Genomic DNA, 16,838 nt, shown 5'->3' on the forward strand with positions numbered 1-16,838 from the left:
TTATCAGGTTGGCCCATGCAGAATCAGAAATTTGGTGCAGCATGCGACACATAGAAGACATTTCCATTCACTGCCTCAAGACTGACATACTTTACACTATTATTTTGGCCAATATGAAGCATGTTTTAAAACTAAAATTGGCGCATGTAGTACTTTGGTGTAAATCTTTAAAGGCATATATTCAGTCCACGTTATCCAGGATGTAATTAACCTTGTGGTTTTGTGCAGGGTATGCCGGAGCAATGGGCACGGTTGCTCCAGACGTCAAACATCACCAAGCTCGAGCAGAAAAAGAACCCACAGGCCGTGCTGGATGTGCTGAAATTCTATGACTCAAAGGACACAGCTAAACAGAAATACCTTAGCTTTTCAGCACCAGGTAAAAAATCTGCACAACAAATGCAAAATGTTAAAGGGGTTTTCCAGGAGTAAAATATTGATGGTCTATCCTCAGGATAGGTCATCAATATCAGACCGGTGGAGATCCAACTCATGGTACCCCCACTGACCAGATTCAAGAGGCTGCGGCGCTCGGATTTCTTCCTAGGTCAGTGACCTCATTGGTCACATGACCTAGACACAGCTTAGTCTCATTTAAGTAGATGGGTCTGGGCTGCAATACCAAGAAAGGTTGCTATACAATGAACGGCACTGTGCTTGATATGTTATGAGGACGCCCCGATCTTCAAAGAGCTCATCTGTGGCAGTGCTGGGAGTCGGACTCCCAAAATCAGATATTGATGCCTGTTTACCCATTTAGCACCAAAAAGTTTGCATTTCGTTTATTCCACCTTCCATATGTGACTAAACTTTACATAACAGCATTTCTTGTCTTTTATTGTCAGATAAAGATGGACTCCCCTCCGGCGTGTCGCCTGCAGTAAGTATTAGTATGTTATGATGTAACTGAGCCCATTTTATATATCTCAAGAAGTATAACATGAAATGGGTTTTCTGGATTTTTTATATCAATGGCATCACTCCTGCTGATCAGCTGTTTCAGAGTAGTTCTAGTGCCGTAAATGAGCATCAGAACTGAACAGCTCTATGCCGTAATGGAAAATGAAAACACATGATGACCCCAAAAATGGTACCAATAAAAACTATTAAACTGTTAAAAACAAGCCCCCAAACAGCTCTGTGGAATAAAAAAAAAATTAAAATTATGGTTGTCAGAAAATGGCAATGCAAAGAAAACTATATATTTTTTTTCAAAGATTTTTATTTCTTTAAAAGTAGTTAAACAAAATACAAAGTTGGTATCGCTCTAATTGGATTGACCCACACATTAAGGACCCTTTTTTTTTTTTTTCAATTTCACCCCACAATAATTTTTTCCTCGTTCTCTAATGCAAGTCATAGTAAATTAAATGGTGCCATTAAAAAAATAAAACTTATCCCACAAAAAATAAGACCTCATATGGTTATATAAAATGAAAATGTTTTGGCTATTGGAATGTGGGGAGGAGGAAATGAAAATGGGCCTTGTCCTTTAGGCTCCATTCAGACGTCCGTAACGTGTTTTGCGGATCCGCAAAACACGGACAGCGGCATTGTGCATTCCGCATTTTGCGGACCGCACATTGCCAGCACTAATAGAATATGCCTATACTTGTCTGCAATTGCGGACAAGAATAGGACATGTTCTATTTTTTTCGGGAACGGAATTGCGGACCCGGAAGTGCGGGTCCGCAATTCCGTATCCGGGCAGCACATCGTGCTGTCCCATAGAAATGAATGGGTCCGCAATTTTGCGGATCGAAATTGTGGACGTGTGAATGGACCCTTAGGGCTTAAGCTTGAAAAAGTAGAGAGATAAACCTATAAATTCAAAATTTTACTGAATCTTATCCCATAAAACTATATATATCAATCTGCTCAGCTCCCCCTGCTCTATAACGTGCTGCCTGCAGATTGCCCAGCATTTTGTTCTTTTTTAAAAGGGTTTTCTAGTTACATGAACATCCTTTTAAAATCATTGATGAAGATAGCTGTAAATTTGTAATGTATTTCTTTTACCTTTTTATCACTCCCATCTTACGTTCTGGGCAGTGGTCACTTGACCATGTCCTTATAACTCTTTATTTCCTGTGATGTTATGTCCATGGGTGTGTCACAGCAGAGTATGAATGGAGAGGAGAGCACATACTGTGATGTGGATGGGGGACAATCCATACATACTGTGTATTTGTGTTCAGATAGTGGAGGGAGTAATTACACACCCTTCAGTGTCTGCCAGCACTATTTAGAAGAGATCCCTTATGGGTTGTAGAAGGCGAAAGCAATACAGAAATGTAGCTGTGCTGAAACATGAGAGCTAGGGAAGTCAGCAGTGTCCTGGACACTGATCTCAAATTCAGCATGTATTACTAGAGAGACACATCACGTGAGAAAAGTCTAAAACTACCAGCAGGTTACACACAGAATATCGGGCTCTGAACATGAATGTAGGAATAAAGAATGCAGACTGAAACTTAGCGCCATTTTTTAACACAAGGTATCTACGAACATACAGTGCCTTGCAAATATATTCACCCCCCCTTGACTTTTTTTGTGTTTTGTTACATTAGAGCCTTAAGTTCAATGTTGTTAATCTGACTATAGTCTAAATTGGTGAAGTGAAATGAGAAATATATAAATAAAACTATTGTTTAGAAATAGAAAACAGAAAATTGGCATGTGCGTATGTATTCACCCCCTTTGTTAGGAAGCCCATAAAAAGCTCTGGTGCAACTAATTACCTTCAGAAGTCACATAATTAGTGAAATTATGTCACTTGTGTGCAATCTAAGTGTCACATGATCTGTCATTACATATACACACCTTTTTTGAAAGGCCCCAGAGGCTGCAACACCTAACAAGAGGCATCACTAACCAAACACTGCCATGAAGACCAAGGAACTCTCCAAACAAGTAAGGGACAATGTTGTTGAAAAGTATAAGTCAGGGTTAGGTTCTAAAAAAATATCCAAATCTTTGATGCCCAGGAGCACCATCAAATCTATCATAACCAAATGGAAAGAAGATGGCACAACAGCAAACCTGCCAAGTGACGGCCGCCCACCAAAACTCACGGACCGGGCAAGGAGGGCATTAATCAGAGAGGCAGCACAGAGACCGAAGTTAACCCTGGAGGAGCTGCAGACTTCTACAGCAGAGACTGGAGTATCTGTACATAGGACGACAATAAGCCGTAGAGTTGGGCTTTATGGCAGAGTGGCCAGAAGAAAGCCATTACTTTCAGCATAAAACAAAAAGGCACTTTGGGAGTTTGTGAAAAGGCATGTGGGAGACTCCCAAAATGTATGGAGGAAGGTGCTCTGGTCTGATGAGACTAAAATGTAACTTTTCGCCCATCAAAGAAAACGCTATGTCTGGCGCAAATCCAACACATCACATCACCCAAAGAACACCATCCCCACAGTGAAACATGGTGGTGGCAGCATCATGCTGTGGGATGGGACTGGGAAACTGGTCAGAGTTGAGGGAAAGATGGATGGTGCTAAAAACGGGGATATTTTTGAGCAAAACCCGTACCACTCTGCGTGATTTGAGGCTAGGATGGGGGTTCACCTTCCAGCAGGACAATGACCCCAAACACACTGCTAAAGCAACACTTGAGTGGTTTAAGAGGAAACATGTAAATGTGTTGGAATGGCCGAGTCAAAGCCCAGATCTCAATCCAATAGAAAATCTGTGGTCAGACTTAAAGATTGCTGTTCACAAGCACAAACCATCCAGCTTGAAGGAGCTGGAGCAGTTTTGCAAGGAGGAATGGGCAAAAATCCCAGTGGTAAGATGTTGCAAGCTCAAAGTGACTTATCCAAAGCGACTTGGAGCGGTGATTGCCGCATTAGGTGGCTCTACAAAGTGTTGACTTTAGGGGGATGAATAGTTATGCACATTGACTTTTTCTGTTATTTAGTCCTATTTGTTTGCTTCACAAAAAAACAAACAATCTTCAGAGTTGTGGACATCTTCTGTACATTAAATGATGCAAATCAAACAATCCATGTTAATTCCAGGTTGTGAGGCACCAAAACATGAAAAAAGTCAATACTTTTGCAATTTTGTAATTATGTAAAAATCTATCTTCTATGTCAAAGGTCTCCATAGCCTTTAGTGTTTTTTTTTCTTTTAGCCAAATGCTAAAGGATCTCAGCCAACAAGAGCAGCAACAGATGATGATGACGATGATGATCCCAATCCTCCAGTTATTGCTCCACGACCTGAACATACAAAATCGGTAGGCAGTCGTATGACTAATTAGAATTTAAGCTGTTGTCTGTGGTTTAAACATCTTCAGGTAGGATACTGACCAAATTGCCGTACCCCTCTCCATAATTTGAATCTCCTGTTCAAACCCTGTTGTTTTGCTGTGGCCGCTGTTTACAACCCGATCTTCACAGCTACAGCAACAGCACTTCCCATAGTGCTGTGTGCTGCCAACTCATCCCAAACTGTAACCACCCACTACACCTCTTCCTTGGCAGCAAAACCTGCCCACCACACCTTCCATCCTCCATTGCTCCCTGTGCCACAACTTATGTGCTGGCTGACCACCTTCCAAGTTGGTTCCCCATCCCACAACCATTCACTCCGGCATTGTGTCCCAGGGCATGATGGAAGGCCTGGGAATGATGTCAGCGGAAATGCAGCTTGCAAGGGAAGGAGCGATCACGTGACTAGTTCTCCGAAATCTGTAATAAGATATTAGCAGCCCAGGTATATTAGGAAAGGGCATTTTATACTCTTTAAATGGTAGAGCCCTGTTAACCCTTTTAACGTCAAATGTCTAAAGCATTTTGGACATATTTATTTTATGCACTTTTATAGCGCTACTATATTCGGCAGTGCTTTACAGACATTATCATCCACATGTTGCGCTATAATTGCTTGATAGGTGAGTCTTCCACCCCCTGGACCCTCAGCTGTCTCAAGCAGAGGCTTCAATTAAGAAAGTGTAGTGCCACCTCCCTCATAGGCATTGATGCAGCTGCTGCCGGGGACAAAAGCATGGTAGAATTCTGTGCAACTGGTAAATACTGCAGGGTGTATGTGCCTTTTTACACTGTGTACTTTAGCTGTTTGGGGAAGTAAGAAATGTATGACACTGGATGCTCTTTTGTTTCCCTAAAGATGTACACACGATCTGTTATTGACCCAATACCTCCCCCTGCTGGAGATGCTGACAGTGCGGCAAGGAATGCAGACAAGCAGAAAAAGAAGACCAAGATGACTGACGATGAGATAATGGAGAAGCTTCGTAAGTTACTTATGTTATTTAATGTCTGACTTTTTTTTTCTTTTCTTTTTTTTTTTTTTTCTTTCCCCCATCTCCCCAAACCTAATTCGGATCAAAAAGATTGAGCAGTGTAAAGGGAAGTTTCACATCCATCCTCTTAAATCCAATCTGAACATTGTATTTGCATAAAATATTTTTTTTCACCTGCCCCTCAAAGCTACCCCATTTTTCAGTTCTTCAATCAAATCATTGGTGGCATAAACATTAGGGTCCATTCACACCTCCGCAAAATGGGTTCGCATCCGTTCTGCAATTTTACGGAACGGGTGCGGACCCATTCATTTACAATGGGGCCGGAATAGATGCGGACAGCACACTATGTGCTGTCCGGATCCGAACTTCCGTTTCCGCAAAAAAAAAAAAATGAACATGTCCTGTTCTTGTCCGCAATAGTGGAGAAGAATAGTCATTCTCTATTATAGTGCAGGCCATGTGCACTTGGCCGTTGTCTGTGTTTTGCGGATCCGTAAAACATTTACGGATGTGTAAATGGAGCCTTAGTTGCACAACAGGACTCTTGAGTGTATATCAATTTTTTTTTTTTTTTTTTTTTATATGTATTCATGAGTTAAAAATATTGTAACATCCCAGAAATTGTGTAGTGCATCCATACATCTACTGGATTGGACCAAACTGTTGCTCACATTATTGCGATTGTACCTTTACCTGTCTTATCCCATGTGTTATGCCACCACTCCTCTGATACCTGCCTCCTGTTCATTCCTGTGATACAACCTGAAGCAGGTAGGTGAAGACACAGGTCTGACGGCCGGCATATACTCTTTGGGTTGCATAGGTGCAATGCCTCCGTCTTTGCATCCATTTGAATGCTGTGAGCTGTATTTTTTTTTTTTTTATTATTTTTTTTTTAGCTGGTGCTCTAGGTATCTCTCATATTATGACCTCATACAGACCACTGTATGTTTTATTCGTGTGCTATCCGCATTTCTTGAGCACAGCACGCTAAACCATTCATTTCTATGGGTACGCACACCTGGATTTTTTTGGAATCCGTGAGTCTCGTCCACAAATGATAAAACATGTCCTATTATCTTCTTGATAAGGGTACGGCTACACAACAGCATTTGTCACGCAACAATTGGGTACAACTACACTGTGACATTACTATTTGTAATTATATTTTATGATGTCCCACTGTGACATGACAGTCGCTTCATGTCATAGTGCGATACCATAGACCAGGGATGCTCAACCTGCGGCCCTCCAACTGTTTTAAAAACTACAACTCCCAGCATGCCCTAATAGCTGTAGGCTGTCCAAGCATGCTGGGAGTTGTAGTTTTGCAACAGCTGGAGGGCTGCAGGTTGAGCATGCCTGCCATAGACTATCATTACAAAAAAATGTCGCAAGACATTTACGACAAATTTAGTCATGAGTAATTTCTGGTAATGGGAGTGAGACAAATAGGGATTTCACATGGAAGGTATCCATATTTTATGGATCTGTGGTTTGCAGACCGCAATACGGACATGGTCGCATGCATAGGGCCTTGGGCCTCTTGCACACGACCGTGGTTTGGTTCCGCATCCGAGCCGCATTTTTTTGCAGCTCGAGTGAGGACCCATTCATTTCAATGGGGCAGCAAAGGATGTGGACAGCACTGTGTGCTGTCCGCATCTGTTGCTCCCTTCCGTGGCCCCGCTAAAATTATAGATCATGTCCTTTTCTTGTCCTTTTTGCAGACCACAATAGGCATTTCTATATTGGGCCGTCTATTCCGTTCCGCAAATTGCAAAAGGTACACGAGCGGCATCTGTGTTTTGCGGATCTGCAATTTGCGCACCGCAAAACACGGCACGTTCGTGTGCTAGAGGCCTTAGGCTTGATTCCCTGCAATATTTTGTTTTTGTACGGTCTATGCCATATAGTCTGTGGTTTTTGAACATGCATTTTTATCAATATCTTGAGCTCTAATTTTTTAATGTATTTTTCCATGTGCCCTATCTTTGCATTTAGTAACTTATGCTGGGGTGGTGCACACCTTACATTTTGTTATTGGCAGTATTGTAAAGTATACATGCCAAGTGTTATCACCTGTACAAAAATTCTCTTGTTCTCATTTATAAGCAAACTTGAACAAGAGAACCAGAATAAAATTGAAGATTATCTCTTGAATGAATTTCTCACCGACCTTCTTCATTTCTTTACAGGAACTATAGTGAGCATAGGCGACCCTAAGAAGAAATACACTAGATATGAAAAGATTGGTCAGGGGTGAGAATCTTCATCTATTCCTTTTTATTAAAGTTTTTTTTTTTTTTTTGTACTACTTCAGACATGCACTGTATGGGCCACAAAAATCTCTGTCTTGGGACTCCTTTTCTCCCGGTGGGTGGGAGTCCCAGAAGTTGGGAAAGTTGGAATCCCACCTATTAGACGTTTTATGACTTATCCAGTGTATATAGGCAATAAGAGGTGGGAAAGCCTAGGCTCAAACACATGTACTGTGACGATATTTTCTGTGCCCTAGCCAGAAATGGAAGAAGTAGTAGCAGTCCCTCATATGTCTCATTCCTTTTGTATCTACTCCTGGCTTTGGCTCAAACTGCACGTTTGATTCTGGAGTTTTAAATGGTGTTTCCACTGGTGTGCCTTGATGGCTTGACTATTTGATAGGCCATCAAGAACAGGCTTCTGGTCTCTCTCTAGCTAGGCTCCACAGACCATTTTGTTCATGTATTCTGTATATAAATGCACCTAAAAATGTCGCTACTTCTGACATGCCTGTTTTCGGCTACTTTCACATTTGCGCTTTCCCTTTCCACTATTGAGATTTGTCATCGGCTCTCAATAGCAGGGGAAACGCTTCAGTTTTGTCCCCAATTATTGTAAATGGGGACAAAACTGAAGGGAACGGAGTGCTCCAGAATGCAGAGTGCACAGTTTCCTTGCATTCCCATGACCCAAGCAGCGTTTTTGAGTGCGTCCTGGGATGCGGAACAAGACGTATCCATCATGACTCGCAATGTAAGGGCTCTTTCACACTTGCGTTCTTTTCTTCCAGCATAGAGTTCCGTCGTCGGGGCTCTATGCCGGAAGAATCCTGATCAGTTTTATCCTAATGCATTCTGAATGGAGAGCAATCCGTTCAGGATGCATCAGGATGTCTTCAGTTCCGGACCGGAACGTTTTTTGGCCGGAGAAAATACCGCAGCATGCTGCGCTTTTTGCTCCGGCCAAAAATCCTGAACACTTGCCGCAAGGCCGGATCCGACGTTTAGCTTTTTCTGAATGGTTACCATGGCTGCCAAGACGCTAAAGTCCTGGCAGCAATGGTAAAGTTACGTGGGGATTGGGGGAGCTGTATACTTACCGTCCGTGCGGCTCCCCCGGCGCTCCAGAGTGACGTCAGGGCGCCCCACGCGCATGGATCATGTGATCGCATGGACACGTCATCCATGCGCATGGGGCGCTCTGACGTCATTCTGGAGCGCCCCGGGAGCCGCACGGACTGTAAGTATACTGCTCCCCACTACTACTATGGCAACCAGGACTTTAATAGCGTCCTGGGTGCCATAGTAACACTGAACGCATTTTGAAGACGGATCCGTCTTCAAATGCTTTCAGTTCACTTGCGTTTTTCCGGATCCGGCGTGTAATTCCGGCAAATGGAGTACACGACGGATCCGGACAACGCAAGTGTGAAAGAGCCCTAAGTCAATGATGACTGATCTATTTTCTCTGACACAAAAGAAATCTGATCCGTCCCCCATTGACTTACAATGGTTTTAGAAACGGATGCGTCATTTTAGACATAATACAACCGGATCCATTCATAACGGATGTAGTCGGTTGTATTATTACGACAGAAGCTTTTTTGCTGAACCATGACTGATCCAGCAAAAACGCAGATGTGAAAGTAGCCTTAATAACTACATTCATTCCCAATGTAATAACAATTCTGGAGCATCTATTCTTATGTCTGTATGTTGTGCCATTCCTTTATTTTTAGGGCCTCTGGAACTGTCTTCACTGCTATTGATGTAGCCACTGGTCAAGAGGTAAGACGTAACCCTTAGCACTGAGAAATACAGGCTTTCATTCAGCATTATTATTCTACAGGGCTGAACTGTACTGTCTTGTTTTGTTTTTAGTGGTTTTTGTTTTTCATATGTTATAGATATTAGGTGGGTTTCATATTTCCATTTTGGCTATATTGGAGTCCTCTGAGTTTGTAATGCTGTCCGTTATTTTTGATGGTATCTAACAGTGACCTCTAGCGCAGATGTGAACACATACGATTTAACAGTTTCTGATACATGATTTGTTACAGGTTGCAATTAAACAAATAAACCTCCAAAAGCAGCCCAAGAAAGAATTGATCATAAATGAAATTCTGGTGATGAAAGAGCTGAAGAACCCAAATATTGTAAACTTCCTGGACAGGTAGAATGTCTATTAGTTGTTCCATGTGCATGCCACAGATTTGGTCACAACTATGATGTAACACTAAAGGCAAACTACTAGTGTTAAAAGGGTTTTCCGAGATTTTCATACTGATGACCTATCCTCTTGATAGGTCATCAGTATCTGATTAGTGGGTGTCCCCTGCCAATCGGCTGTTTGAGAAGGCTCCGGCACTGCTGAGAGCGTCGTTGCTTAACAAGCACAACACCGTGCATTGTATAGTGGCTGTGCTTGGTTTTACGCTCAGCCCCATTCACTTCTATGAGGCGGAGCTGCTCTTAGGCCACGTGACACATGAACGTGTCATCACTGGCCTAGGAAAAGCAGAGAGAAGGCCGCACGCTTTCTTCTCAAACAGCTGATTGGCAATCTGATACTGATGACCTATCCAGAGGATAGGTCATCAGTTAGAAGGTCTTGTAAAACCCCTTTAAATGGATTGTTATTCTTGTGGGGGTCATGCATTAACATTGAATGCCATTTTTGAACACAGAAGTCATAAGCGCCATTTTGCAACAACAATTGTGACTTTTTAGCTTTTTCCGACACCTTTTCCACTTTTCTAAAAAGCACGCTGGTTGCGAGTTGGAGGTGGTGGGACATGGGCAGGAGCTGCTCAGCTCATTTGGCAAAATATGTGGCGCACACCTCTGGTGCACATTATACCTAAAATCTAAATTTATGTTTTGGCTTATGGAGAGCATAAGATGTGACCAATTTATTAAGAGGTGTGCGCCTCTTATTATTGGTCTGATATTCCTCCAGCATTGCTTTTACCAAGACTGACGTGTGAAACATACCACACAATACTAGTATATGTAAAAGGAATTCCTCTGTAACGGTAATAATCACATTGTGGTGCCCGACCTAAAGATAGACTTCAGGCCTCTTTCACACGGGCGTGTGCGCGCCGTTGCCGTATTGCGGACCGCATTTGCGGATCCGCAATACACGGGCGCCGTTCCGTGGGCATTCTGCATCACAGATGCGGACCCATTCACTTCAATGGGTCCTCAAATCCGGAGATACGGAACGGAAGCACAGAACGGAACCCTATGGAAGCACTATGGAGTGCTTCCATGGGGTTTCGTCCCGTACTTCCGTCCTGCAAAAAGATAGGACATGTCCTATCTTTTTGCGGAATGGCCGGATCGCGGACCCATTCAAGTGAATGGGTCCGCGATCCGCTGCGGCTGCCCCACGGAGTCTGATCGTGCATTGCGGCCCACATGAAAGAGGCCTTAACCTGCATGTCTCATTCACTGCTCAATTACTTAGCCCTTCCCCCTCTACCCAAAAAAAAAAAGTGAATGTAGTAAGGTATGGACTTGTAGGTCTTGTAGACGCATGATACTTGTGATATACAAACATCACTCTGTACCCCATGAAATCTTGGTCTTTATATCAGTTCTTCTGCTGGTCTTATACAGTGTGTCTCTTGCAGCTTCCTAGTAGGAGATGAACTGTTTGTGGTGATGGAGTACCTGGCTGGTGGCTCTCTCACTGACGTCGTCACAGAAACCTGCATGGATGAAGCACAGATAGCTGCTGTATGTAGAGAGGTATGTACAGCTGTGTGGAAGACCATAATCCTAATAAGACAACGGGTTTATTCGAGTTTCTGATATTGATGGCCTGTCCACAGTATAAGGCCTTTTTCACACCACCGTATAGCTTTTTCACTGTTTTGCAGCCCTTTATTCACAGATCCATTGTTCTGTTTTTTTTGTTTCTGTTCCGTTTTTCCATATGGCATATACAGTTTTTGCATAGAAAAAATTGGGCTGGGCATAACATTTTCAATAGATGGTTCAGCAAAAACGCAACGGATATGGAAGACATACGGATGCATTTCCAAATGTGTTCCGTGTTTTTTTTTTTTTTTTGCGGACCCATTGACTTGAATGGTTTCGTATACAGAATGCAAAAAAAGGAACGTAAACGGGGGGGGGGGGAACATTCTTGTGCAAGAGGCCTAAGATTGGCGGTGATCCGACCCCCTTCACTTCTGCCAATCAGCTGTTTGAAGAGACTGCGGCTCTCCAGTGAGACCAGTGATGTCACATTCATCGACAGTGTGGACTAGGCACAGTCCCTTTCATGTGAATGGGGCTGAGCTGCAATACCAAGCACCGCCATTATGCATTGTACTGTGCTGTGGTTAGTAAGCTGCAAGGAGGCCACAGCGCTCACCGGAGTGGCGTGACCTCTTCAGCTGACAGGTGTCCCGTGTGTCAGACCCTCGCCAATCTCGTACTGATGACCAATCCTGAGAATAGGTCATCACTAGGGATGAGCGAATCTACTTTGGATGAAACATCCGAAGTCGATTCACATAAAACTTTGTTTCAACACTGTACAGAGTATTAGAATGTATTGGCTCCGGTGAGCCAAAGTTATTACTTCGCGAAGTCTCGCAAGACTTCGCGTAATAACTTCATAAATTGATTTCTACTGCAAAAAAAAAAAAAATCATTTCCTGAACTCTGGTTCGGTTGCAATAAACAGCCCCCTTTAAGCCACCAAGGGACTCATACTAGCCGCATGGACTGCTTTTATGGTATGTACACTCTTGCTATAAATATGCAGATTACATAACAGATAGAACTCCTGAATGAACTACCAGATAAAAAGAGAAAAGTGATACAACTAAGTTTCTGTAAGGTCAAGATTGCCTGCAATAAACGTGATGATGGGCGTGGGTGCCAGGAGTCAGACACCCACCGATCTGATATTGATTGACCTATTCTGAGGATAAGTCATCAATATCAGAATCTCTGGTACAGCAGCATGTTTAACAGTGTTGTATTAAATACAGTATGCATATTAAATAATGATGTACAGCCTTAAATTGGAAAGAGATTTGAACAGGGTTATAGAACTGAACCATATGCTCTCACTTGCACCATACAACTACCTCGGCGCATACTCTGTAACATGGAGGTAAAAATGATATCCCACATACTAACCTAAGAATGTTTTAAAAGAATCACATATTTGGGTAATTGAGGCTGTAATATATGGCTGTAGTGCAGGGTACGTGGGAGGTATAGTTTGTGAGAATTCCACGACTGATGCCATTGACTTGTTGGCATTGTATAGTCGTACATTAGCATATGTCACCCATTGGCTTCCATGTTGAAGACAGTCTTCTCACTAGATGTCTCTGTATAGAATGATGTAGTCAGCTCCGCTATTCATTAAAGCAGAAATGGTATACCACCATGTACCTCCCTGCCAGAGCCCAAAAGGGGCACTCTGCTGGCCTCTTAAATTTAGTGACAGTCTTGAGATATGGTTGACATATTCCACTCAGATACAACACACTCAGGGCCGGATTAAGAGCATCATGGGCCTGGTGCTGAGGATTTTGCTGGGCCTTTTTATGGAACTGCACTCAGTGTCTTAATTACATATATATTTTATCGATACCATTAAAGTATTTTGTTCCTGCAACTACCCCTTCATTTGGCTTCTATCTTGGCAACATGGAGGGGGACCACGGGAGGGGGATCCTGAGGGTGGGGCACCCTCAGGGCACTATAGTGTCAGGAAAACCGCTTTGTTTTCCTGACACTATAGTGATCATTTAACATGACTATGAAGATTACTGTTTTCTAGCTGCTGTGGACTGTGGACAACAGCAGCTAGAAACAGTAATTTTCATAGAGCTGTGTTATGATTTATGGACACAGCACTCAGCATGCTTAGCCAGTCAGATAGAAGGCTGGCTAAGCATGCTGAGAGCTGTGTCTAAATAACATAACACATTAAAGGGATTCTGTCACCAGGTTTCACCCCTGTCAGCTAAAAATATGCTGATGTTCAGGGCGTCTTCACGATTCCTAATGTGGGCTTATAAATGTCATCTGTGGGCTTATTTAGCTAAAAAACAGCTTTTACTAACCTGTCAGTCAAACAAATAAGGTGCCCAAGGGGATGTTAATGAATGCAAGGTGTCGGCCGCACCTGCCGCCGTTCGTGCCCAGCGCCGCCTTTCCGGACTTCTGCGCCGCCTCCTAATCCTCTGTGCCGCCTCTCGCTCTCCCTCCCTCCCCCCTCCTCCTGCTGTAAGATCTTGCGCATACAGGGGTTGAGCGAAGTGCCGGCGCATGCGCACTTCGCTGTAAGAAGCCAAATGGAGAAGTCTGCACGGGCGCATCAGGCAGAGCCCTGTGCGCAAGCGCGAGATCTTACAGCAGAAGGAGGGGGGAGGGAGGGAGAGCGAGAGGCGGCACAGAGGATTAGGAGGCGGTGCAGAAGTCCGGAAAGGCGGCGCTGGGCACGAACGGCGGTGGGTGCGGCGGGCATCTTGCACCCATTAACATTCCTTTGGGCACCTTATTTGTTTGACTGACAGGTTAGTAAAAGCTGTTTTTTAGCTAAATAAGCCCACAGATGACATTTATAAGCCCACATTAGGAATCGTGAAGACGCCCTGAACATCAGCATATGTTTAGCTGACAGGGGTCAAACCTGGTGACAGAATCCCTTTAAAGAAATTACTGTTTCTAGCTGCTGTGGACTAGCAGCTAGAAACAGTAATTTCTTTAATGTGTTATGTTATTTAGACTGAGCTCTCAGCATGCTTAGCCAGTCAGTAATTTCCATAGTGCTGTTATGATTTATGGACACAGCTCTCAGCATGCTTAGCCAGCCTTCTATCTGGCTGTGCTTCTTGAGAGTCAGTCCACAGGCTCAGAAACAGCCAGATAGAAGGCTGGCTAAGCATGCTGAGAGCTGTGTCCATAAATCAGAACAGCACTATGATTGCCCTCCCTTCCAACTGGATGAGTTTATCTGATACCTGCCCTGCTCCAGAAGCTCCTGCTGTCTCACGGGCTGGTGTGGCTGAGCGCTGTGGGCCGTGTGCTGGTCGAAACTGCTGAGTAGGTTGTACACAGCGCAGCGTGCAGGAGGGATAACCGCGGGCGCACTGAGGTCATATCCGGCGGGCCGGCATTACAGGAACCGCACCAGCTGCTCTGACGTCCTGCCGCCGGATATCCTGTGACGTATATCCGGCGGCAGGACGTCAGAGCAGCTGGTGCTGTTCCTGTAATGCCGCGGCCCGCCGGATATGACCTCAGTAGTGATAGGAAGTTCGGATCTTTCAGATGAATCGGTTCATTTGAATCAGCTCATTCAAATGAACCGATTCATGAATCGGATCTTCGGTTCACTTGGTGAGTCACTGACTGCTGAGCTGACTCGCAAGTGAACTGAAGACTCTAGGTGCCGGTGCGCATGCGCAGATGCTATCCATTCGATTCACTTGCTGCTGCTGCTGACTCAGTCGGCTCTTCAGCTCTCTAATGAGTGAGTCAGGATCAGGAAGAGTGATTGATTATAGTGATAGTGAAGGGAAGCTGAGGCTGACGCCGGACAGGAGTACTCAGGACAGGAGTCAGGAGCTGTCACTGTGGTGTGCATTGTTGTCTGTTGTGCATTGTTACCCACAGTGACAACAGTCTGACACTGACAGTAGTACAACGAACCAAGTGAAGTGAAATGTGAATGCACACACAGGGAAAACTATGTGCTGAATTGATAACAGTATTACAGTAACACAGTCACTGGCTGATAATAAAATAGTCCCCACAGTCCCCACTTAACGGAATCCATAAAGGAGATGTGAACCCACCCTTAGTTATATAGCTACTGAATGAGATGCCTTTAACATATATATCTCCTGAGAAGCCAATTTGATCCTAAAGGGTTAATTCAACCTGTAATCTAAACTCTGTGTCATCTGTCACTTCTCTTATCTCTCTGCTCCTGTCAAAGGCGTACATAGAAATCACTGGGCCCCATAGCAAGAATCTAAATTGGGCCCCCATTGCCCTTTTATAGCCCCTCCCACTACCCATTCCAGGCCTCTCTCTTTGTTCCATGAACTATGTTCGCTGCTGTTTTATAATTTATGCCATCAGGGCCAGATTGGGATTACAAAACAGGCCTGGCACACAAACGAGGTATAATAGATACAGTGTGTACAGATGTATAGTGTATACAGCAGTGTACTGATATGTGAGGTACGAGGTATAATATATGCAGTGTGTTCAGGTATATAGTATATACAGCAGTGTACTGATATATGAGGTATAAATTACAGCTCGTACCTCACATATCAATCCAATGCTGTATATACAATATACCTGTACACACCATCTATTATACCTCGTACCTAACATATCAGTACACTGCTGTATATACAATATATCTATACACACTGCATATATTATACCTTGTACCTCACATATCAGTACACTGCAATATATATTATATATCTGTACATATTGCATCTATAATACTGTTTAATATATGCAGAGTGTGAGTGTGAGTGTGTGTGTGTGTGTGTGTGTGTGTGTGTATGTGTATATATATATATATATATATATATATATATATATATATATATATATATATATATATATATACACACATACACAGTGGGGGAAATAATTATTTGACCCCTCACTGATTTTGTAAGTTTGTCCAATGACAAAGAAATAAAGTCTCAGAACAGTATCATTTCAATGGTAGGTTTATTGTAACAGTGGCAGATAGCACATCAAAAGGAAAATCGAAAAAATAACTTTAAATAAAAGATAGCAACTGATTTGCATTTCATTGAGTGAAATAAGTATTTGAACCCCTACCAACCATTAAGAGTTCTGGCTCCCACAGAGTGGTTAGACACTTCTACTCAATTAGTCACCCTCATTAAGGACACCTGTCTTAACTAGTCACCTGTATAAAAGACACCTGTCCACAGAATCAATCAATCAAGCAGACTCCAAACTCTCCAACATGGGAAAGACCAAAGAGCTGTCCAAGGATGTCAGAGACAAAATTGTAGACCTGCACAAGGCTGGAATGGGCTACAAAACCATTAGCAAGAAGCTGGGAGAGAAGGTGACAACTGTTGGTGCGATTGTTCGAAAATGGAAGGAGCACAAAATGACCATCAATCGACCTCGCTCTGGGGCTCCACGCAAGATCTCACCTCGTGGGGTGTCAATGGTTCTGAGAAAGGTGAAAAAGCATCCTAGAACTACACGGGAGGAGTTAGTTAATGACCTCAAATTAGCAGGGACCACAG

General features: G+C 43.4%; 1 protein-coding gene across 3 annotated transcripts in view; it reads left to right on the top strand.

Moving 5' to 3' along the window:
- Window positions 1–16,838, top strand: part of PAK2 (p21 (RAC1) activated kinase 2) — a 75,845-nt gene that overhangs the window by 46,376 nt on the left and 12,631 nt on the right. For all 3 annotated transcript variants that reach the window (XM_040427760.1, XM_040427762.1, XM_040427761.1), the window contains exons 4-11: window positions 229–379; window positions 846–880; window positions 4,142–4,246; window positions 5,140–5,266; window positions 7,477–7,540; window positions 9,279–9,327; window positions 9,600–9,712; window positions 11,178–11,295. In XM_040427760.1, coding sequence (XP_040283694.1) covers window positions 229–379; window positions 846–880; window positions 4,142–4,246; window positions 5,140–5,266; window positions 7,477–7,540; window positions 9,279–9,327; window positions 9,600–9,712; window positions 11,178–11,295 — 762 coding nt within the window. The remainder of the gene's footprint in view (window positions 1–228; window positions 380–845; window positions 881–4,141; window positions 4,247–5,139; window positions 5,267–7,476; window positions 7,541–9,278; window positions 9,328–9,599; window positions 9,713–11,177; window positions 11,296–16,838) is intronic.

Source organism: Bufo bufo, chromosome 4 (assembly GCF_905171765.1).
Source record: "Bufo bufo chromosome 4, aBufBuf1.1, whole genome shotgun sequence".
Taxonomy (NCBI): Eukaryota; Metazoa; Chordata; class Amphibia; order Anura; family Bufonidae; genus Bufo; species Bufo bufo.